This window comes from Phalacrocorax carbo, chromosome Z, assembly GCF_963921805.1.
Source record: "Phalacrocorax carbo chromosome Z, bPhaCar2.1, whole genome shotgun sequence".
In the NCBI taxonomy this organism is placed as follows: Eukaryota; Metazoa; Chordata; class Aves; order Suliformes; family Phalacrocoracidae; genus Phalacrocorax; species Phalacrocorax carbo.
In genome coordinates this window covers 71,512,367-71,537,276 of record NC_087548.1, presented here as the reverse complement: position 1 = coordinate 71,537,276, position 24,910 = coordinate 71,512,367, and the positions used below count along the sequence as shown (strand labels likewise).

Sequence of the window (24,910 nt, the reverse complement as noted above, 5' to 3'; positions counted from 1 at the left end):
GATGGTGATGGGGGGTGGCACGGTCACAGTTCATTGCCTTGGTCTGTTGCAATGGGGCATGACAGTAGTGCTCATCCCAGCAGTGCTCCGACCACACCAGCAGTCATGCCTGTGCACAGTCCTCTGGGGCCTCCTGCAATGCCCTTTTCCACTCTCTTAATTTTTTGTCTTCTGCTCAGTATTGGTGTTTTACACTAGCCACTGACGACTTGGCCCATTAGGCCACTCTGGCATCTTCTTCCTCTTGGTAAGGAATTTTGCTGTTAGAAATCACTGTAGCTACCAAATACAGTTGTCCCAGGCGTGCCTCTGCCTTGGGTGCTCCTGCCTGTTTTCTGTGCCCCCCTAGCAGCCCTCCCCATAGGTTGGTTGCCACAGCTGAAGCCAGACATTGGAGAGAAACCAGAGTGGAGCAGAAGTACCTGAACAGAAAGGGACTGGCTGCCAGTGGAGGGCACATCCATCTCCAAAGCAGAGAAAGTTGTTTCCTTCTCTGGGGGTGGATGTGCCTCCTCTTTGGCAATGGTGACCAGCAAAGGAAGAGGTGGACAGCGGAGAAAGGGCAGGCAGGACTGTGGGGACCAGTTAAAGGCCCCTGAATCAGCACCTCCTCAGCACCCAGATCCCATCTCCCCACGCTTGCCTGGGGATGAGGCACTGGGACAAATCCATACATTTGACGGTCCTGGGACTGGATGGGGTCACCACATGCTGAACTTGCCAGTCAAAGACTGGTTGGAAACTGTGGGGAAAGGGCAGGATGGGAGAATACACTGACATGGCAAGTGCTATCCTACTTGGGGGACACTAGATTTATAGATGCAGGAAAAGCAACCTCATTAGAATATTAAAGAAAAATTTTTTTTTATATTCAGTATACTCACTGGAACAATATGCATATCTATCTCCAAAACTATAGCAGAGGACAGAACTGACAACCTCAAACTTTTGCCTTAAAAAATACAAGTGAAACAGTAATGCATTTTTGTCTTTATTTTTTCCTTTTTTTTCTTTTAAAGGAAAGTGTTTTATTTTTGTGCCTCAACAGATGAAATTTATAACCTTGTTTCTGATAAGACAATTGAAACATAGAAATCAATTACAACAATGTGCTTTCAAGCTTTTATTTCTTCATTTAAGTAACTGACATTTCGGAAGGACACAGACAATAGGGCTGTAGCAGAACAGTGTTACAATTAAAATCAATTTATATGAAAAAACAATTACAATAGCTGTTGAAAATCCAGGAGGGTTGACCTTTTGATCAGAACAGACTGTGTTTTAAGAAAGTATTTGTAATGAAATGAGGTGGTTTGTAGCTTTCCTTTTTGAACAAGGAGAGATGAGAATCCTTGTGTTAAGACAGGATCTGGAGGGAGCATTTTATCATACTGAGAAAATAATTTTCCCATCAACAAGTACATCTCTTATCCATCTTTCTGACTTTTCTTTCTTACACCATAAAGCCCACCAGAACAAAATGTTTGTGGGTTTTTTTAAATGCACACTCTCCTCCAGTTTGCAGTGGTTTGGGGTTTCTGCTTCAGTATGTTAAGCCTTAAAGGACAAATTGATCCTGTACATGCCTTTTTGTGTGTGGTTCTCTAAGGTGGCATGCACATTCAGCAACTACTCCCTTCAGTTCTCATTCACTTGAACACATACCTTCCAGCATCTTGAGTTGATGGTGGTCTTGAATGGCAAAATGGACGTCCGCTGGTTGATCTTGTTCCCAACACCAGTTATTATTCTTATTTGTGCCAGATAGACCTGTACCTCAGAAATAGTTCCCAGTGACTGCTGGATGTGAGGCAGTAACTGGCTATTAACCATTAAATGTGCTTAACTGACATTCACAGCAAATTCTTCTGGCTTCAGTGCTAAAGCAGAAGCTGGAAATGGGGCGTTTCCCAGTGTTTGCCCATGTATTAGTGAAACAATCTCAGCTAAAAGATGAAGATGAGGTTGGCCACGATTCAGCATTGTGGCAAACAGAGTAAACAGTGTCAGGACAAATTTCCTATGGTAAACATTGGCAGCAAAAATTTGAAGAATGGTGACTTGTTACTTTTCCTATTAAAGGGTTGGAGAACCTGTGGGAATGCTAGGTTTCTTTCAATAAACTTTGATCAGAGAGTAGAGAAGCTGTGGGACATATTTTTGGTAGTCATGTAGAAGGACCAAATGGAAATGTTTTGTTGTTGTAGTAGTCTGAGTGCTTGGTGTGACACTTGACAACCTGACAACCGATGTGTGGTTTGCATTCATTTTGGCATCTCTCATCCATAAGCAAAGACAAAGCGAAAAACCTTCATCGATTCTTTAGGAGATGAATCATGTTTCTCAAGCATTGAAAAACCACTAATTAAATGATGCATTAAGAGGTCCTTTCATGCAATATACCACTGAATTGCAAAAAAGACAGGTTCTAGTTGGTGTGCATCTTTCATGACTATTTTCCTTCATACACTGCCACTGCTCTGTAAGAGCATCTGTTCTACAACTGTTGGAAACACTGACAACAGGGCAGACCACTGCTGTCACCACATTGCCATCATCTTCTGGAGCACTTTGGGCAGCAGGAATTGTGTTTCTTAAAAAAAAAAAGGTTTTCCTTGTCTGATAGCAATGCTTATTACTGCATACCATCCTACATACAAAATTATCATTCCTCACACAGGGATGGCTGAACCATAACTCCTTGGCTTTGTCTTCCTTAGGGAAATGGCAAAATCTTCCTTTTGAAAGGTAAATATTTTATTGTATACTTCAGAGACTTAGACACCCAGGGGTTTTGATTACAGCTCAGAACTCCTGACCTCAGAACTGAGAAATCCTGAGTTCCACCCTTCTGCTGGTGTTACTAGCCAACAGTTATGCCTTCCCCAAGCCAGGCAATTCTGATATCCTTTAGCAAAATGTGAAAGCCTGCCAAACTCACGAACGCCAACACAAGATTCTGCAAGGCTCATTAAAATGCAAGCTTTTGTATAAGTCAGAGGGCTGCATTGTCTGTAACCGCTTTGCGTGGCATGCCTGTTCTATGTAAAAGCAAAATATTATCTGCAGTGCGTTAGAACTGATGTACTGCACAGATGCACCAAAGGTTGATAGCTTTCTAAGGCAAGATATTGTTTGGTTTCAGTGATAGTAATACTTTATATAATGGATGTAATCTATTAGACTTTGTACATACAGCAAAGAGCTCTCATAGCAAAAGTAATAGATTAAATTTATTATCATTGTCTTCCTATAATAAAATAAGTGTGACCTCCATCACTTGTGCTTTTGAGTTATATAAACAGCAAAGTTATTGGAAAATAGCTCAGAAAAATATAACTTCCACTCAGGGACTGATGAGGTAAATAAGATCTTCCAGCTGGTGATTACGCTTGAACTAGCTGAATGAATCCCCTAGCTATTAATTAATAAACCAGCTCCTGCAAACCCAAATAATTTCAAAGTTACTTAGACAAGGTGCTAAGTACTAGTGTGATATAATTTTTTACACAAGTTTTAATTTCTTTTCTCCTCTACTATCCAAACCTGTATTTTACTGACTGCTTACTGTATTATGTTTCCCCTTGATTGCTAAGGTTGAAACTTAGCCTTTCAAGAACAGAGAAAAAACAAGGGTATCCCTGGGGAATCTCCTGTCTCTAGGAAAGAAGGATTTTAGACCAAATCTCCGAGCCTGCTGCTGAGTCTGTAGACAGCAAGGTCAGGTCCTTTGCAATAACTCTGTGTTTCTTACTCCATTAGTTTCAGATTTATTCGTGCTTCCCAGCATGAATTTCCAGCCTCTCCCCCAGTCCAGATAGTACAGGAGATGAATAAAGCCCTTTTATATAGTGTCATCTACAGCTGTATGTGGGAAGGTTTTAAGATGCAGAAAATTCACTGTGAGCATTCCCCCGTGTGAGAATAACTCAGTCTCTGTGAATTGATTTTATTAATTGGTAAATAGTATGATTTCCCATTTCCCACTACCTTTTTCAAATACAAAAATGTTAAACACAAGCATTTCTTAAAATAAACTTTGGATGCCAAAATTTCCTTATTTACAGGTTACCGTGCTATCCAATATAGGGCTACTAGCTGTGAGACAGATCTATAGTGGGTCTGTAAAAGTATAAATATTCTTAAAAATTTATGAAAGTCACTGTGCTCTAGAAAATTTTGGATGCTTTTAAAAGTTGAAGTGGTGTTTGACTGGTAAGAGTTATCTATAGATATTACAATTTTTTAGTGAAAAGATTAGCTCTGGACAGCACAATGTTTTCTGTTTAGACCCTGACCTTAATATGGATTATTTTAATGAATCTGTCAGTGATTGCCTGATGTGATAGTGTTTTTCTCTACCTGGTTATCATGGAGAAAACTAGTAGTTTCTTCTACTGTAAGAACTGGAAATTACACATTAGATCCTGTGATATAGGAACAGGTTCCACCTCTTGAGATAGTGTCAGGTAGTTGAAAAAATTAACATGAATTGCATAAAAGAAATCTAAAGCTTAGGGTAGAGGAACCTTTCAAGGACACAAACTCAATGTTCTTTGCAAACTGAATGTTCTCAATGCAGTGGTAGGAACAATAGCTCTTTTTTCATGTCATACTGAAGGCAGTAGTGCAGTACACTGCAGACTGTCCATCAGATTACCAATTCAAGGGAAAATAAAAGAACATGAAAATAAAGCAGATTTTTAACATAATCTATAGTGAAGTTTAGCCCACAGATTCATTGCATTTGACATTCTGCTGCAGAGGATGGTACAGTGGTACAAGTCAGCCAAAACCTTTTGGAGGTGTCAAATGCAAATGCAGAAGGATAAGACTGATATCAGGAGGCACAGGAGAGCTCAGATTCAGCCTGTGTCTGTCTCTGCTCCCAGCAATCCAGCAGGATTTCAATCTGCTTCTTCCTCTCCTGAGGTAGCAATAACAACTTCGTTTTCCCCTCCTAGTGAATAGGACCCTGGTTTAGAGGATAATGGGTTCATGGTTGATAAATCGTATTTCAGATAATCCCAGAAAGTGTAAGCAAAATTCTCTGTTGGTGAAAGCACCTAGTTGTGGGAGAATGGAAGTGGCAATAGTTTATGTTATGGCCTGTGTCCTTTTTCACAGCTGATCCCTGACAAGGATTTGGTAGGTTTTGGCAAGGCTCAGGGGTTTGGAGTAGCTTTCAAGCTCAACAGAATCTACTTTCTATCACTTAATTTTTCTGGTGCCATTACAGTGGAGTTTGGTTACTGGTGATTTCCTTAGAAACCATGTTTCAGATGCAGATTCTCAGTGTTTGTTGCCTTCCAAGTGACACACAGCTGGTGACATCTATCTTTATGCTGTGCTCTCCATGGTGCTGGTAAGTGGCAGACTTTTTTCTTCCAGCAATAACCTGATTGGTGTCCCCTCCAATTACCCGTACACACTGTGCAAGTGAAAGTGAGGGAACAGGCTGACTGATACCTTGCTTGGAGAATAAATCCCAGAACACATCTGAATGTGTCCTAGGTTTTTCCTCTGTGTCTGAGGACTCCATGCAATGAAGGAGGAGGGAAAGTGCATAGATGAAAAATACCTTCTGTTTCTGACTGTAACAGTTTATATTCTCAGTTCAAGAGTGGTAGGTCTGAGCAGATTACCTGTTGTGAAGACTTGACACTAAGGACCTTGGGTGTGGTGCTGAGAAAACTGTGTTTTACTCATCTTAGTTTCCTCCACTACCCCTTGAAAAAAAAAGTGATCAGCTACAATAGGGAAAGCAATGTAAATTTTCTTCATTTTTCCCAGTAAATTTTGCCACTCCATGGAATTATTTATTTGGGTTTCATTTTGAATAAGTATGATATACATCATGACATAAGCCCTAAAGTAACCTTTAAAATGACATTCAGGACAACTGTCTTGACAAACAAAGCTTTTTTTTTTTTTTTTTTTTTTTTTCCATTATATTAGCATATTTTGCTCAAACGTGAAGCAAACTTATAGACAAACCCGACTTGCCATGTGCTTCATGGATCACAACAGCAAGGCTGTTTCATTTCCCATCCATACTTATGCTCATATATATTAAAATAAATTACAACACATTTTTTCTGGTTAACCTTGTCACCTTTTAAAAACAATATACATTTAATACTTGAAGTAAGAAAAGAACAAAACAAATATAACCTTTTTTGCACACACAAACGTATACATATGAACTACATGTGCTTGCAAGTAGATTTCAGTAAGTGTGATGATAATTTAATATATATGCATTATGGCATTCCCTCCCCAAACAATGAGAGACTTGCTGTCATTTGTACTTGCCCAGAAGCCAACTTCCTGTTATATGGCTGTAAGCTCACCAAATCAGGGTTGTCATTTACTTCCTACTTATACAGTGCCTAGTGTGATGAAGTCAAAGTGTCATTTGCTTTTAGGTATCAAAATGGCATAAAGTAATCCTTTAAGAAGCAACAATATTTTGTTTTCTGAAAGATCAAAATTATTAATATGTGTACAAGTTGACAACCCTCTTCACAGCTGCCTTGAAATTTCAAGCCATTGTTGTTGGCTTATTCATGAGGGGATAATGCTGTTTACTTGCAAATACCACACAGAAATAGGCAGACTTCTTTAAGGTTACAGATTTTCTTTTTCTTTTGCCTTTTTTCCTTTTCTTCCCAGAATCTACATTTTCATCTCCAGCTCAGTTAGCAGTGGTAAATATTAAAGCAATCCAGAATAAAAGGTATGCCACGAGGTGAGAAATAATTAACACACAATTTCTGCTCATTTTCCACTATGCCCTGCTTAATAGAAAGCAAAACAACTATATTCCTTTATCAAATTTCTAGTGTAACCAAGCAGTAACAGAATCGTGTCAAGAGGATTTCTCCTGATTTATAGTGCCTGACTAGATTAGCAAATCTGTTTTCAGTCTTTTGCTTCAGTTTTGGTACCAGTTTGAATAAATACAAATAATCAAATTATGAGGTGAAAGTCTGCTCTTTTGTACTGTTCTATGAGATATTTGAATAGGAAGGATATAGCGTGTTTAAATTTAAGTTGAAATAATGTGGAACATTTTCTTGACTCTGCCAACTCTTTCCTTATTCTGCTGAGGCTATAAATACAGATTTTTATTTCCAGCTGGCCCTTATATTCAACCACCTGCTTCTAGTGAAAAAAAAAAGAAAAAGACTCATACTCATTCAACCTGCAGATTGCTTTTGGTATGTAGCTATCTCAGTAGCAAGAACCTCACCGAAGATGATTTATTTCATTTGCAGGAGAAGGTTTACTCAAGCTTTTTCCTTTTTCACTTTTCATTTTTGGCTTGAAGAGGGTTTAAGATCCTGCTTTGAGATCTAGATTCCAAAAGCTATGTGAACATGCAGTGAAACTAAACCAAATCCAGAGATCTTCATTTGGCATCACAGTCACTTGAAGCTGAGATGGGAAGAGGGCAGAGCTATAAGATAGACAAAGGGAGCATGTATTACTGAACTTGTGATTCTTCTAAGCTGCCAAGGGAAATTGAGTTTGTAATTCTTATTACAGGTGATAGGAACAGGGATTCCAAATTGCTTAGCTAACTTGAAAAATCTCAGTCATTTTTTTCAGTGATTCTCCAGCAATCAGGCCCTTTGCCTTTTCCAGAGTTGTTCCTTTAACTCCTCCAGGCACAAATGACTTTTAAATTACTGGATGAAAGTGTTTTTTTAGTTCTTCTTTTCCAGTTCTTTTTAGCACAAAAAGCAATCATCTAGGATACTGAAACGAGGTCAGAAAGCATGTATCCAGTGTTTTCCCACATGTTGTCTTACAGCAAAACTACAGATCAGCTGCATCAGACTGTGATTTCTAAGATAATGCTGCTGCTCTTGTTGTTTTATTTGAGAAGACCAGAGTTACAGTTCAGGGAGGAGGGACAGCCTGACCATGTGCTCCTTTCCCTGCTACTCCATGTCAAGACACATTGTGAGCTGAGAGGATGGGAATGGACAGAGCAGTCATCATGCTAGCCCCAGGTAGACTAGGATCAATCAGGGGAAAAAGTTAATTAGCAAACTGGCCAGAATAGGCTTCCCCTTCCTCACTTCTTGTTGAATGTTTTACTGCTGGGGATGGAGGTGAAACAGACTGTAGCTTATTTACACAAATGTTGGCCTCTTTGAAGAAAAATTAGTAAGGATTGTCTGTTTTATTACTGGCTAATGGATTATTTTTTTTTACAGGATGCAGTAGCAGATGAAGCAAAATAACTATATGACTGAGGTTTCTTGGCTTTCTTTGCTAGAAGCTGCTGTTGTCCTTGGGCAGCCAGAAGCTGCTTGCTCTACTAGATTTTCAGCCAATGCTTTGTCTCTTTATGGGTTAAATGTGGGCTTCTGGCATTCACACATCTTGAAAGTTTTTTGAGAACATTCCAATATCTAAACCAGATATCTAGGCATGATGTGAGAAAGTCTGTTTCTAAGTGTCTTTGAAGTGATTCAGTCACATCATGGCCTACACTCCAAAGTTCCTCTACACCAGGTTTTTCTTCTAACAAAAAATTTAGATAAGACTTTCCATTAAATATTAACGCTGACTTCTTACTATGTCTCATATGCCTCAACTACAATTTGTGGTGTTGAGGGTGTACATTGCTTGCTTTCTTAACGTTCTTTATGGTGGCATAATTGTTGCCATCATAGATGATGCAATACCATAATGCAAGAGATAAAGAAAAAAAAGATAGCTACCGTTCATGTAAATAAAGGAAACCTTGAATGTCAGTGTGACAATGACATCAACTTAATTTTAAAATGTTTGGTTAAAAAAAGTACCTCGTGACATCAGCTTGTATCAACAGTTCTCCAGGGGCTCAGAGTCTCCTGGCTGATTTCAATTGTATCTGGAGCTGTTGACCCTGTTGGCACTGGGATCATGTGTGAATGGTGAAGCAGGTGGGAACAGAGGGTAAAAGCAGTCTCCCAGTCTGAATGTAACTGAGTTGATGTTCTGGATGAAGCCTTTCCGAAAAGAAAAAAAAAAAAGGGAAAAAAAAGAAGAAAAAAGAAGAAAATAAAGAGAACCAACTAAAACCCTAAAATTAAGGTTGAGATGGGACGCTGCCAAGTCTTAATCCACCCTCATATCATTGCAAACTCTTTTCTTAATACATATACATGTATGTATACTTTACACTGTGTGTAAATATGTAAATTGCATACACAGCACTGCAATACATTGCCGCAGTGTCCTCATTAACTTACTCGTGGGAAGTCTGAGCTCTTGTACATCTATCCGATATGAAAGAGGTGTCAGTCTGTGGAAATGGACTTCAAAACTTATTTGTGGGAGGCTCAGCACTGGTCTTACAGGAACTATTGACAAGCATAATGTGGTACCTGCTTTCTCAAGTTGCTATGCTAGTTTTGACATTTTCAGTTTTCTCCTTTTCTGCAGAACTATTGCTGCTCCTCAGAGTCTTGTCTGTCTGTCTCTTTCTGTCAGAGTCTGTCTACACTGACTGCAGGTAAGTTGAGGCTTGGCCTTGTGCCAGCATGGGGGCAGCCAGTATACTAGACAGAGGTAGGGGAAAAACTTTCATTCCCTCTTTTAGTGGCAGGTATGCACTGTCCACTTATTTCTGAATATATGATAGGGGAGCCATGTCAGTGAGATGCCTCCTCACAGCCCAGTCCTTTTTCTCCCCTGCAGTAAGATAAACTGCGGTATCTCCTTGATCTCTAGCAGAAAAGAAGTGAGTCCTTCAAGAGGCAGGCTAGGCATTCAGCCTCTCTGTTCTTAAAAGAATTCCCAGAAAGTTACTTATCTAGGCCTGACCCTGACAATGTTTTCCTTATTCACCCAAAATGGCCACAGTGAGCATGTGTCTCACAAATACATACAAAGAAGACTACATGGAGCAAGATAAAAGCTTGTCTCTGAATCTTGCTGTCCTCACTTCTGTAAGAGATGCCATATGCCTTACCAAATCTGTGGTGAAATAAGTGGGCTGCAAAAAGTAGAACATCGCTAGAGGCAGTGAGCAAACACTGACTCTTGAAAACTGAATGCTGACTGAACTGAAGGCGATACACACAATGCTGACAGCTCTGCAAGGTGGTGCTCGGCAAGAGCAAGTGGTGATTTCCATCACCAGCACACATTTCACATAGGTAACTAAGCACATAACTGCTCAGAAATCCTTGCAGTGCACTAACAATGCAACCACTTTTTAGAGTCATTCTAAGGGAATAGGGGAATTCAGCAACTCATAATTGATTCCAAAAGAACACTTTTTTTGGGTCTTTTTTGAGAATTTTTTATTGTGTCACTTAATATGAAGCAATCAGCTGCAACTCTCTAGAATTTAGGAGAACTTTTTCTTCTGTGATTTTAACATTTAACATGAAATGACTGCAGGGGCAATAGATTACTAGTTGAAAAAATGACAATTACAAGGGAAAGGCACATGCAAATGTCTTCAATGGGCAGTTCAGAAACACTTTGTTTTATCCCCACTTGTTTCTTTTACTGCCCACATTAAGGTACAGTAGAGTTTTGGACTTCAGTGCGGTGGTTATTATATCAGCAAAAGTAATTCCCCTGGTGTTAGAATTTAGTCAGGGGGTATTCCATTTTATTAATATTCTACAAACTGTCATAGAACAAAGAGGATTAGTCTCAAGCATCTCCATAAACCTCCAACTATCTAGTTCAGAGCATTAAAAAAAGGAAGCAAGAAAACCCAACTCTAAACCTAAAACCAACTAAAATGAAGAAAATTCTAACAACCCTCGCATCCTCCTCAGTTTGGTGACCTAAAACAGAGCAACAATGCAACCAAAGATCAACCACTAAGGGATTCTCAAAACTGCCTAGCCTTGGGTCCTTCAGCTATGTTGGGGATACACCTGGGGAGCGCAGCTGGATTTCACAACTTTTGGCACATTTCCCTTGATAGGAGCGGGAGATTTTTATCCTGCTTAGAAAATCTCTGCCAAAGAATGTGGATACTAATTTTAGAAGCACCTGCATCCCATTATAGGTCAGCCTGACTTTGGTTTCAAAGTGCTGAAATGTAATTTTGAGATTGGACACAGGCTCTTAAATGACATTAATCTGAATGTTCTGTCATAATATTTTCATATTAATTTTGGCTAAACACATACATAGAGGTTTTTATCCTTACTTCAGGTTATGCCAATCATTTATAAATTGTATTTGTTATCAACCACTTAGCAACAAACCTATGGCTCATAATTGCTGGAAAATTGAGAGGTGGCTGGACAGCTCTGTATCTTCCCATTGCTGAGATTTCAAAATAAGAACAGTGGTATCAACGATAAAAAAAAAGAAGTTTCAGTTCTGAGCCTTCTGAGGATTTGTTTAGAGGCATAAAACAAAAGGTTACTTGTACTGAACTAATGTTCCACTTCTGTCTTCTCTCCATTAAAAAAGCTTCCTAAAACCTGGAAAAACTTGCCCCTCTTGCTCTAAGATACTGCCCCTGAAAGAAACATAACCACATAGTTATTAAAATGGCATCAAGAATAGCTAAGTAATCTGTTCTTGGAAATTTTCTTTGTGTTTATGTGTTATCTACAAATATACAAGATGAGAATGACAGTGGCTAGAGGTTCATTATATCTGGCAGTATGTTAGCCTTTCTGAGGCTATCATATTTGAAACATTATTTTAGTATTATAATCCCCATATTATGCATGGGCAACCTTAGTTCACTTGGCATTGGAGAAGAGTTCATTCCTAGTAGCAGAGCTTTTGTATGTTTTAATTCACTCGTATAAATATTAAGATGCCATATTTCCCATGGAATATGCAGAATGTATTATGTTCTTTCTTTTTGCCCAGTACACATTAACATTTTAACAGCAGCTTTGAAATTAAAATGAGGGCTAACAAAAACAGCTCTCTCTCTTCAAGGTAGAACTCAACTCCCCTATGCCAGCAACGTCTAGTGGGTTGCCTTCCCTGGGTGAGATCCAGGGCTATGTTACAGTAAACTGGTCCAGTGTGATATCACAGTTATAAAAAATATTCCATTCTGTATCAAAACTAGGCACATGCCTTATATTTATATGAAGAGAAGATCAACAGAGCTGAGCATTTTTGCTCTCAACTATTCATCTCTGGCCTTCTACATGACGAGAAAAATATGTTATTTCTAATTGGTAACTACAGAGTCTAATTTGGGTTAGATGGTAGTTAAAAGGAGGGTGACATCACACTTGGGTCAGTATTGGTGGATATCTAAAAGAACAACCTCTCATTTGTATTGCTTTAAAATGTACACAGTATAGATGTAGATTAAAAAAAACTACCAATTTTTTGTGGTGTTGAACCAACTAGAAGGGATGATGCAAGATTTTACCAAATGAGATCTATAGATACAAATTTCACTGTAGAGTATGTTTTAGACAAATGCGTCTTTTTCTTTAAGTATGTAAATCCTACACTGTAGGCTTTTTTTTTCTTTTTCTTTTTGTAGTGGTAGAAAATGTTGAACAATTGTCCATGAGCATGAGCCAGCGGTTCATTGCTGATATCCCCAGAATGCCAATATTTGCAATGCAAACAGTTAGTACAATTTACCAGTTCTATGAAAGGCCCTGACATATCTGCCTCAAGGTCTGGAGGCTCTGCTGTGTAACCACAAATAGTCTTTCCATTTTCATGTAACCTTTTGATACAGTGACAGCTGCATTAAGCTGCTTCTGCCTAGCAATTCCACATGCCAGGCTGGTTTAATTGGTTTTAATGCCACAGAAAAAGCACTGCTAGCAGAATACCATCAAATCATTTTCATATTGAACCTTCGTGGTCCAGCAACCTCCCCTTCAACCACAGCACCATTGTTTTTGCGAGGGACATATTCAAGGTCAATGCTGGTTTTGTGTTTGCCTTTGCCTCGGCTCCACACAAAAAGAAGCAGGAAACAAAATAAAACTACTCCAAGGAATGTGAAACAGCCCATAGCTGTGGAAACCAATATTGTCTTAAGGTCCAGAGAGAAGGTGTTCACATTAGTTCCATTGGAACTTGTGTCGTTGGAGTCTGTCATATACATAGGGGTCCTGTTGGCGTAGAGGAAACGATCTGAAGTAAACCCCTTTACCGTAAGGGAGGCCGAGTAAGTGTCATTTCCAGCTGCATTACTTGCAATACAAACGTAGATCCCAGTGTCCTGGTCTTGAGCAAATCGGATCTCCAGGGTGCCATCCCCCAGCACAGTGGCTCTTCCATTTGATTTAGTTGTGATCAGCCTTCGCCGTGGGGTTACCCAGGATATGGTAGGCTGTGGGTCCCCGTCAGCATTGCACATCAGCTGCACTGTCTGCCCTTCCTCCACTACCAGGTATTGCAACTTCTTGTCTTGTATCTTGGGCTTCTTACAGGTGAAGTAAAAGGAAAGAGCTGTGCTGTGAAAGTCTTTGAATGACCTCTCTTTGACACTGTCTGGGCCAGCACACATCGGTGGCTGGCCTCCAAACTGCAAAGTGGGTTGCCTCTGTAAAATCCAAAGGAGACGGCAGTCACAGGCCAGAGGATTGTTGTTAATGCAGAGGACCTCAAGGTTTTTTGGGGAATGGAATACATTCTCTTCTAGGGTTTCTAGCAGGTTTTGGGACACATTAAGCAGGCGTAAGAATCGGAGCCCTTGGAAAGCATGTGGTTCAATAGTACGTAGTTGGGCCCCCACCATGTGGAGTTCCTGCAGGCGTGCTAAATCTGAAAGCATGCCTGCTTCAATGGTGCTGATAGGGTTGTAAGAGAGGTTTAGATGTGTCAGGTAAACGAGGTGTTTAAAGGCAGAATAAGGTACTGCAGACAGGTTGGTGTTCGTGATGGAGAGAGAAGTAAGGTTGAGACCATACAGACTGTTGGCAGGCAGCATGTCCAGGAGGGGCCAGGCATCTATCTCTAGGTCTTTCAGGCGAAACAGTCTTTTAAAGGCATATGCAGGCAAAGCGTTAATGTTGAGCTGTTTCAGATGCAGACTGATGAGGTTATGGAGGTGAGAAAGAGCTTCTGTTGGTACAGCTGTGAGGTTGCATCTCTCCAGGGTGAGCTGCTCCAGGCTAAGCAGTCCACTAAAGGCCCTGTGTGATATATAAACCAAATCATTGTCCCCAACCTCGAGGGATTTTAGGTTATGCAGATCTTGGAACATATAGTCCAGCAAAATGACAATCTTGTTTTCACTTATATCAAGCTTTGTTAAGTTTGACAACCCAGTGAACACCCCAAGGGGGACCAGCTTCAGACGGTTTCCTTTCAGCCTCAGGGAGCGCAAGTTGAAGAGATTGTTAAAGGCTCCAGGCTCCACATTGGCAACTATATTGTCACTGAGGTCAATTTCCTCCAGCAAAGGGTATGACATGAATTCCTCAGGGTTGACACTCTTCAGTCGGTTCTTGCTGAGGTCCAAGATTTTGGTCTCAATGGGAATGCCTTCTGGGATGGCCATCAGACGCCTTCGGTGACAGCTGACAGACTTGTTCTGTGCCGAGCATTCACAGCGGGCCGGACAGCCTATGGTGGGGCCCATGAAGACTAGTAGCACAGCCAGACCCAGGAACAGCTGCCAGCATGATACAGCTGTGTGACGCATGACTCCACTGATCCAGTCTAACCCTCCGTCACGGACCTGTGGGGATGAGGATGGGAAAGGGGAGAAGTTAAGTCTGCAGCAAAAGTTCTCTGCCAATTTTACAGTACCATTTCAAAGCAGACACATACATTTTCATTAGAAACAAAAAATAAAACCTATTGTGAATTGCAAGAGCAATAAAAAAAAGCAGATTTTCCTCAATTATCATTGGGCTTGTTGAAGGATCTTTTTATCTAGCATTTCCCCTCCAGACGGTAGAGGAGACAAAACAACTTTTCCTATTGCAAACTGCAAAGGAGTTTAGGTTTTATCCTTTTCTCACTCTCAGCTGGTCTTCTCAAGACAGTACTATAACTAAGGCAGACATAAACACCGCATACTCTGCAAATAAGGCTAATCATGTTTGTGATAAGTTTACAGAATTGGGCCTCTGTGTGGTGGTATGAAACTAGGTGTTTGTCTTTCCTATTCATGTCAGTGTTTTAAGAAAAACCTTGGTGATGTATTATCTTCAAGAAAAGGAGTGCCTTGACAATGAAAAGATTCCTTTTAACATTGTTTGTATACATTACAGCTATAAATAGAGGAAGTTTGTTCACACATACACATGTACAGTGGCTCAGATGAGGAAGGACGAACTGATGCACCTCCGATTAGAATTTGTATTAAGGACAAATTGATTCTTTACTTTTACTGTACAGAGAGATTTTATGTGATTTTTAGAACCAAAGACCTGAGAAGGGTTTACAGAATACACCTTTGTACTTCTGAGACATGTAAACTAGCTCTGAGGGAGAGAAAAACAAGATAAGATGAGCTGGTTGTGTTTAAGCAGCATAATGTCCGGAGAAACACAACAAATTCTGTGGAAATCACAGTTAGTAGGAGATCTATTCATTCCTGCCTTCAGGTTAAAACTGAGGATAGTAGAAGACAAGATAACCTCTATTAAATTAACTACCTGTCTCCAAAGGCTGTACTTTACAGGTTTAGTCACCAAAGGCAAGAGACTTTTTCAAGGGTAGGTACTAAATGAAGAGACTCAATAACCCATTTCAAAAGAAGAAGAAAAAAGAATAATGTAGGTGTTCATCAAAGGAAGGTGCGCCTGAGAAACTTGCACAGTAAGGCACACTGCGAGCAACAACAATGGAAGTACCTTAACCCCTGTGGTATAGCTAACTTGATGAGGCCAAGTGGTAGTACTGGGAGTCAGGCTTCATAACATGAATAAACCTTACAAGGTGCCTCAGGCCTTGTGAGACTTTTTCTGGCTTGATTAATTTGGGCTTCATTTTAGCTGTACTTGTAAAGTTATTAACACTCCTGCCTGTAACTTCCTCTCAGGTCTGGACAGATTACTATTGCCCAGCTGGCCCTACCCATAATGACAGAATTACCCAATGGCCAGGTGTTCACTGCCTGACCTGCATCTCTGGGCTTTGAGAACCATCTGGCTAGTGCTTAAGAAGTTTTCAATTTAAATTTGAGGCAAGTTTTGTTCATCTGTGTGCAGTATTGTGGATTATATAATAAAATAAAACCTCCCATACACAGAGAAGGATTCATAGATTTAAACAAATATAGTGTAACTAAATTTAAGAACCTATCAGACAGTTATTTTAGCAAATAAGCTGTTTGAAGCACATAAAAATAGTATTAAGTAAGCCCCAGACTGATGAATAAGGAACTCCCACCAGTAACTCTGCTGCAACAACACTGACTTGGGATGTCATAACTCACCAAATCGTCCTGCCTGAGAGAGGAGGGTTGCTCTTTCAGACTGTGGATGATCAGGAGGGTGGGGATTCAACAAGCAAGAAAAAAAGCAGATACTTGGATCTACTGATCTTATTATATTATTAACAATCCTCAACAGAAACTGGGTGGTTTGGATTGTAAGCATTAGCATTATTGTAACTGGATTAAGTAATACATAAGCAATTATGCTTTGACTGTTAAGAACTTAACTGGGTGAACAATACATTCTTTTGGAGCTGCATAAATATTGTGCTTTTTAACTGACCAGAAATGAATGGTAAACATATTACTCCTCTCATATTTCTGTTGAAGAATCTCAGCCTTGCCTGGTGTGGCTTCTTTTTTCCACTCTGACTCTTCTATGCAGAGACTACTAATATGAGGCAAATCCCACGCTAGTTTTGAGATGTAGTCTGGGGACCTGGATGAAGACTATTCTTTCTTTATTATACTACCTATAAAAGTACTTTTCAGCTTTGTCCTAGAGGGACAACCTGCTGAGATTCATTTAGTTTCCCCCTTAAGTTGTAGTCTTGCAAGTAACTATTGCTAGTTATGTCCAGCTGTGACAAAGGTTTTCAGAGATAAACTTCACTTCATTAGGCACTAAGTTAAAACTGGAAATCTGTAACGGTCTCTGAGTTAGGTGTTTGCAATGGATTTAGATCAAAGGGGCTTTCGGCTGCTCTGATCATTACTTTCAGAGCTCAGTCTGTGAGGTTAGCAATTTCATACTGATACTTCTAGCACGCAGGGAATTAATTTCCTACCTTATTCACCTAATGTATGAAGCACAAAGTAAACAGGTTCAGTAGAAGACAAGCACCCCTGGAGTGTTCGTTTTAGATAGCAAAAATATGAAATGCTTTTTGCAGCTATCCAAGCCACCTGGTAACTAAAACTTCTGAGGCGTATAAAGTAGAAGATGGACACTATAAAAGATGATAAAAGGATTTTTTGACTGTGCCTGGAATAAAGAAAAGTAATGTTAATAAAGCATTTCAAACATTAACAGTTGCCTTCTGCAAGAGCACGTGCACACAGGTGAAGATAGATATGCATTTATCTATAAAGGTGCATGCATGTGTGTATATGCACTGGTGGGTAAGCAAGATTCAAAACAGATTTAAGCTGGGGTAAATTACACATCAATAAGGAAAAATAATAAATTATATTAAATCACAAGTCAGAAAAACAAAGATTACTTGGATCAATAATTACAGGTTAGAAGAAAACAAAAATTAAATTCATTATTTCAATTTATATTGATCCCGATGATACTACCGTGCTTCCGGCTAATCACATCTGTGACTACACCCTTAGCTTTGAACTGTTCTGTGCAAAAATGACTTTATCTTCATCATGCAAGAAATGTAACCTTACCTCATTGTACAAATAATAAGCAAAAGATAGAAAGGCCTAGCAAAGGAAATATGGGCAACTTAAAGACTTCTGACTTTTTTCAGGAGAAGGGGAATGTTGGGAGAAGCCTATAGTGAACTCTGACCAGCTATTGCACATGGTCCAGTTTGAATTTAACAAATGTGAAGCCATATTTTCAGGACATGTCTGGTAATATCACTAGCAGGGCCTCCTTTGGTCCTTCAGCACGAGAACACTTTGAAAAGATACATCTTCATCCCTGATGTCTATTTTGTGTCAGTGTGGTCACCATTGCTAATTATTATACATCTATTAAATAACAATGCTAGTTTAAAAATCTGAATTAAATTATACCATTAAAAGGTATTTGTCACTGCCAGATGATTTCTTGCAGTGAAAAATTATTTCCCACATTTCTTTAGATTTGTGGGTGTTAATTAATTGGCAATCTCACTGGCACTGTGCTGAACTATCAGTGTTACTGTTCATCATGGCATCTTTCATTCCAGCTTAAACAACCAGCATCTACATACTTTATACTATATAAGCCAGCATAGGAATTCCCTCTAAACATCTGCAGGATTGCCTCATAATCCTTCTTTGCATCCCTCTGTACAATTTTTCTTCACTGTGATACATACAAGAGAGTAAAGTGCATGCATACACTTACACATATATACATACATGTAAGCAAAAAATATTGTCTTTTCACTCTGTAAAGGCATTGTATTATGTCTTGCACTGTGGAGTACTTCTCTAAAATTACAGCTTGTTAGAATAAAAGTTCTAATAAAATAATAAATAATTATGACCCACCAGTTTTATATGCTGGAATGTGAATGAGAATGTGTAAAATTGTTTTCCTGATTTTTCTGGGGTATTTATGACACTTTGATACACTCTAGGCTATGAAATACATAAAGGAATTCCATATTAAAAAATAAAAATTAAATATCTCCTTTTTGTCTTTCCCTGGCTCTGTTTCTTAAGTCCAATATCAATACAAATTACTGTTGGCTGATACTCTTTTTCAACACAGGACCTCAATCAAAGTTCAGTTATGCAATTAAGAAAGCTCGTTAAAGTTATCAGTTAATAGTTCTGTTTGATCTCACCCCAAACAGCCATCTCTCCTGCTTTGAAATGCAAATCATTTTGCACAAAGTTCTGCAGCTTTGAATCTTCCTGTAAATGCTCTACAAGAGTGTGTATGTATCAGTACCCCATAGCTTTTGAATTGAAGAAGTATAGCAAAAGATAAATAAAAAGCAACCAGATGTGCCCTCAGAATACTGTGAAATTCTAAATGTCCTAGATAGGAATGTTGTCAAGCCATGCAAATGTGCTATATATTGTATCATTTTTCCCTCTCCCTCAGACTAATTTTGAAGCCTTTATAGCTAAAAGCTAAAGTCCATTTGGCCAGGCTCCTTTGCTTGTCCAATCTGATGCTCAAGTACTGCATGGGACCAGGCTTTTGACAGAAAAGATGAGAGTCAGAAGAGCTGTTTCTGTTATTAGCTGCATGTTTGATGTTCCAGCTTGGTTGATTTGATCTCACCTTTCCCTCCTCTTCTCCCAGCCTTTCATAAAATTAAAAAATCCAGTGGATTGTATCAGAGTTGATAATTTTGCCTGGTGTTGAGGTCACTTAATACTTTCTCTTCTAAGATTCCTTTTCAAAAACATAACCATACTAAATAAACTTTGTAGGATGAAATGTTGCATGGCGGGTTTCTGACTTGCACTGGTTATTCTCCTAAATGCTACCAGCTAATCCTGAGAACCAGGTGAAGTCCCTATTTTAAAGGGGTCTTAAATTGTATCTGTCCTTCACATTGCTCAAGGCATAAGACATCAAGATGGATTTTTTATGAGCCTGTTCTCAGGGAAAGTAAATTGTTCTTCCTGTATAAGATGGCTTCTTTCTCCTCTTGCTTGCTCAATTTTTGGCATTCCTATACTTTGGAGCAGGGAGCAGATACTGAGGAATATGAAGGGTCCTGCCTTTGACATTCCTGTAAGCTTCTGTCACACTCCAGCAAGCAGTAAGCCAAAGCCTTTGCTCAAACCTTTGCAACAAAATGCCTTTGCTAGTGTGCTCAGTAGACAGTTACTGAATATGAGCAGCTAAAACTACTGCAGATTTTGCCTGTGTGATGCAAACTTTTGCCCAGCTCAGTGTAGTTGGGGAATGCTTTTACTCACAACCTTATCTCTCAACTACTTATCACAACTACTTTTGAAGACCAGATGATCTGGCTTTCCTGCACTCTCCTGTGATGCTGTATGGTAAGGGGGAGAGGGTAGAGATTTAGGAATGTTCTTACAGTTACACACAATGCCACAAGGAGCATGAATGGAATCCCGACTGTGACATTTTCTGACTAGGCTGTGTAGTCTAGACATTCCCACCATATGGTCTTTTGATGTAACAGCCAATTTGTAGCAAAGTCTTTGTCTCATCAGGCCTTGTGCCAGCAAGTTATCTAAGCTTAATATATTGATCCCAAACCCTACCACAGGCCAAGTCAAGTCTGCCTATACACTCTCCAAAGGAGGATTTTTCCTTAAAATCAGAGCATCTCAGGAATTATTCAAGTGAACTATTGTGTACTAACTTCCCTGCCTCTTTAATTAAACCGTTTTTGCTTATGCAGAGATTTTTTTTCTCCCTCCCTTCATTGATCTCGCAAACATCTCAGCATTTAAATAAACAGCAAAACATGAAGTAGCTGTCTATCTGCATTCCAGCAATTAATAGATTGGAGGAAACCTAGAACAGCAGCAGCAGCAGCAAGTTTGCCAATTCATTGATTCAGAAACAAAGTTCTGTTTCAATTATTCTACAGTCCTGGGATCATTCTCGATGTCTAAGTCATGAGGAAAAGCTTCATTGGCTAATGCCAACTCAGAAACCACAGTCAAGCTGCATTTGTTTTCAGAAGAAACAGTACTTGCTTCCAAAGGCACCCTGGCTATACTTCTAAGACTGAGACCCAGACAGGTATCCATTATAACAGACCTGATTCAGAAATGGGAATAAAAGAAAAACAACAACCAGAGGAAATTTTGAATGGCTTTTCCACTAGTATTACTGTAAGACTAGTTAAAATCTTTGTACTACATGCTATAAAACTAGACAAGAGTGTACAGTTTTTACCCCAAATTCTTAGATTATTGTTTGAATTAAAGTGAAAGAAGCTAGTGTGCCAAACAACAGAAGGTAAGAAAATCACAATGATAAATTTGTATGCAAATACAAATTATCTGACAAGGCTTAGAAATCCAGATTGTCTGAAATTAAGCAAAGAAATGAAGCCACTAGTACACCTTCTGTTTCTAACCCAGTGTTTTTAAGATTGATTTAGCAATTTCTTGCAGTTGTCACAGAGAAAATGTATCTCAGGAAAAAATTTGAAGGAAAAAAAAATAATAAACCCTAAAGGATAACCTCACAGGAGACATTTTATGCATAAATAACAGATAAGAAGGTGGAGATACTTGCAAGAATCGTAGACAAAATGATATTCCAACTGACATTGTTGGTAAGGTGAAGGAGAAGAGGTATACAAAAAGCTGATATGAAGAGTTATGTGAACGGCTGTAAAAGAGGCTTGGAGGTAAAGTAAAATTCAGATTTTTTTTTGCATAGGTTAATGATATGTCAACCATTCAGGGAACGTAACAATATTATAATAACCACAAATAAGTACCAATAAAAATTGCAAAGATTTGCATAGAAACAGTTTTTCACAAAGAATTCTTAGTTGAATAAATTGGTGGATTACTGTGAATAGCACATCTTTTCTGCCGTCTATTCTTTCTGAATGCAGAAGCAAATTTTTGAAAGGTGAAATTCTTCAGAACTGCTTCTGTCAAGTTGTTAACTTATCTCTAGTAAATAGTATCTCATCTCTATTAAATAGTATCCCCATTTTACTGGTGAAAAATGGTGTCACTAAGAGGTAAATATTCAGTGGCAAAGACAAGACTGGCACAATTACCATGACGATATATGTGTTGATACATCTAAATTTGATAATGAGATAATGAAGAAAGGTACAGGCTTATGTGTCTGAAAACAGTGCAGCTTATTGGTAATTTTTACTACATTTTGTTGGGGATGCTTGGTAGTGGAGAAACACCCAACCATTGCAGCTAAACTCCATACCTGGACTTGTGGTTAAGTATCTCTGCAAGGTAGTCCACTGAGTGATGTGTGTCCTAAAAATTATGCATATTATATTAAGAGTCCACATTTTTATTAAGTCACTTTAACCCTAACTGATACTAAGCAAAAATCCATCAAGCCCTGTTCACTCATGATTCTTTCAAGATTTTATTGTTCCAGATGCTAAGAATGACTTATCACAGTGGAAGAAAGGTGAAGTTGTTGTAGTACAGAAGGGGAAAGAGTAAGACAACAAGGAAAGAGCTAAAGTTGTTGCTCTTGGGTAATACAGCAGTCATAAGAGTAAAAATCTCTGCCAAGTTAGGAGTCATTATTTCAAAGAGGACATTGATGTGTTTCAGTGTATCTAGGCAGGTGAACTGTAGAAAGCTCTGCTGTGCCATGAACAGGACACTGATCAAGAGGATGTGAAAGTGTTAAATGTTATCCTTGTTTTTCATATCTGCACTAATTAATGCAGTCTGAATAAATTAACTCAAAACTGAAGCAGTAGGAAGGCTAACTGCATTGATTAAAGAGAAGGAAAGGAAGCTTTTGTCAACAGCAGTTCTACGTTAAAGGTTATCTTTCTTCATCATGAAAGAAAGTCTTCTACAACTGTCTGGGCATGGCAGTAAAGATGACACCCCTGTTGCCCGGACAGTACCTCCTATGTTGAAAAACAGGGATGGAATTCCTTCTGAAGCTTTAATTCTAACATCCAGCTGCTCCTCAGCTTCAATGAGTGAAGATCTTGGTGATGGAAAGCTACTGGGAAAAAAATGAAGCTGCTTTAAATCTGGGCCAATAGCAGACTTTTGAGGGCTAATACATTCAAGCATAATTGAATTCCACTTCAATAATCTATTTATGAAGTCACAACAAATCAACATGTGATCTAGGACGTCATAAAAAAGGTTCTTGATGTAACCTGTTATAAATGGATGTTTCCTCAAATACCTGCATGTTAAAGAGATCTCTATGGCTGTCAAAAAAATGAACTGTTCTGATAATGTGCTGACTTCCACCTGTTGTAAACAGAGACACCCAGTAGTAACTTTAAAAATATATTTTGCAAGCTTCTGTCCATTAGCATAATTTCATTTGCGTGAGATTTAATACCAAAAGATCTTCTTTGTTATCTTGTCCACACACACAACAGGAAAGCAAGGACACAGTGACCTTATTGGCTGTTAGGAGAGGCAGACAGCTTTATGTGCCAGCTGTATAATGAAGGCAGGTGAGAACTTTTTCCCTAGCAGCTCTATGTAAATACTAAACAGGACAAAATGGAGACCAAAACTGCATGGTACTCCACAGGGAATGGGTCTGGTAGAGTTAATTTTTCATGTCAACAACAATCCTGTGATTGCGGTCACCAAGGAGTGTTTCAAACAATTTCAATCGACTGGCTTTGTCTCTGCATTTTTTTATGGCAGAAGCACAGACCCTGGTGACAAACCATGGTATGTAGAGGCTAAAGTACGTGCACATAGAACATGTCCAGGAAAGCTAAGAGATTGATCAGTTACTACTACAAGTGCTGTTGTTGCTTCATAACACAGCTCCAAGCCTGTTTTGCCAAAAGGCAGGCTCTGTATACTTAAGACGCTGAATTTTTAAGAAATATTTTAAGCTAACTACATTCTGAAAAACGAAATGCATTTCACAAGGATAACATTAATGCATGTTGGCTGAAGTAGATACAATTTAAACTTTATAGCTCCTACTATTTGAAAATAGCTAAAAATTTAATTAACAGGGAATCTGAAGAAATTGAAACCACCATATTTTCTTTTGTTCTAAGATAAGAATCTCAAAAATATGTGAGTACGGCACATGTGGTAGTGGGGAGACAAGATGCACTTAGTGAAGCTGTAACAGATGTAATTACAGTACACTTTATCTAGCTAATACAAAGAAAAATGCAATCCATCAACTGTGTGGTTTCATCTACCTTGATAAGCATGTTTGAAGCTGTTCTACTTGTATCTTGCACCAAAACCCTATCTGTAAAAACAAGGAGCATATTCTCTGGGGGCTGTTTTCATGCTATTGTATGCAAGGCCTTCAGAGCACGGCATGGAAGCAAGCTGCTGAGCTTGATGCTGTCTGATGCTGCTCTTTGTAGACTGCAGGAGTAGTCAGAGTGTGGAGAGAGAGTATGGGAGTACAATTACAGCATTACATTTGGTACAATAAAAATAAACACAAGAGAAGAAACACGTTTCTTAGTCCTGTCAGAAGGCCCTCTGTTGATATAATGCTGTTGAATTCAGAGTGTCTATACTAGCAGAAAATTATGGCCAGCACTCGGTGGGGTGTGGGTGACACAAAGGAAAAAAGAGATGCATTTCAGCTCATTGGTCAACAGGTTACACAGGAAGAAATTGTGTGATAGACCCAGCTGTAGCCACTTAATGGCTCAGATAAGGAAGATACCCTAGGGACAGCTGTACAAAGCTACTGCACTTTAAATTAAAATAAAGTTGATTGTTATGTACACACTAGAGAGAAAAAGAAAACAGTAAACTGCCTTGGGAATTTCCTGTTTGCTAAAGGCATTCTTAAAATATATTTAGATTCAAAATCAGCCTGCAGAAGGGTCAAGGTAGGACATTCAGAAATAAGTCCTGATGTGTTGACTGGTGAACAAGACAAAACGGTTAATCTCTGCTTTGGTTGTACCCATGCTTCATGAATATTACTCCAGATATCTACTGGTATCAACATAAGATGAACTAAGGCACTGTGTTGAGGGAAAGAGGAAGAGAAAGAGCAAGAATGTGGAAGACACAAAATACTTGACATTTTGTATTCAAATTTTTTTCAGCTGGGTCAGAGTCATATTCAAGGCCTTGATTTGAGCCTGATCAAATGAGGATACCATTGCACAGCTCCTGGTGTCATAGCAGTGCTGTAGGTAGCTCTGAAGTGAAGCAGTCAGAAAGATGCTAACTCTTGTATACTTTGCA

General features: G+C 39.0%; 1 protein-coding gene across 1 annotated transcript in view; it reads right to left on the bottom strand.

Moving 5' to 3' along the window:
* Positions 1–1,110: 1,110 nt before the first annotated feature.
* The window catches only part of LINGO2 (leucine rich repeat and Ig domain containing 2), a 538,957-nt gene continuing 515,157 nt past the window's right edge, over positions 1,111–24,910 (bottom strand). The window contains exon 6 of the mRNA XM_064438384.1: positions 1,111–14,653. Within this exon, the coding sequence (XP_064294454.1) occupies positions 12,797–14,617 (1,821 nt within the window). The 5' untranslated portion in view covers positions 14,618–14,653 and the 3' untranslated portion in view covers positions 1,111–12,796. The remainder of the gene's footprint in view (positions 14,654–24,910) is intronic.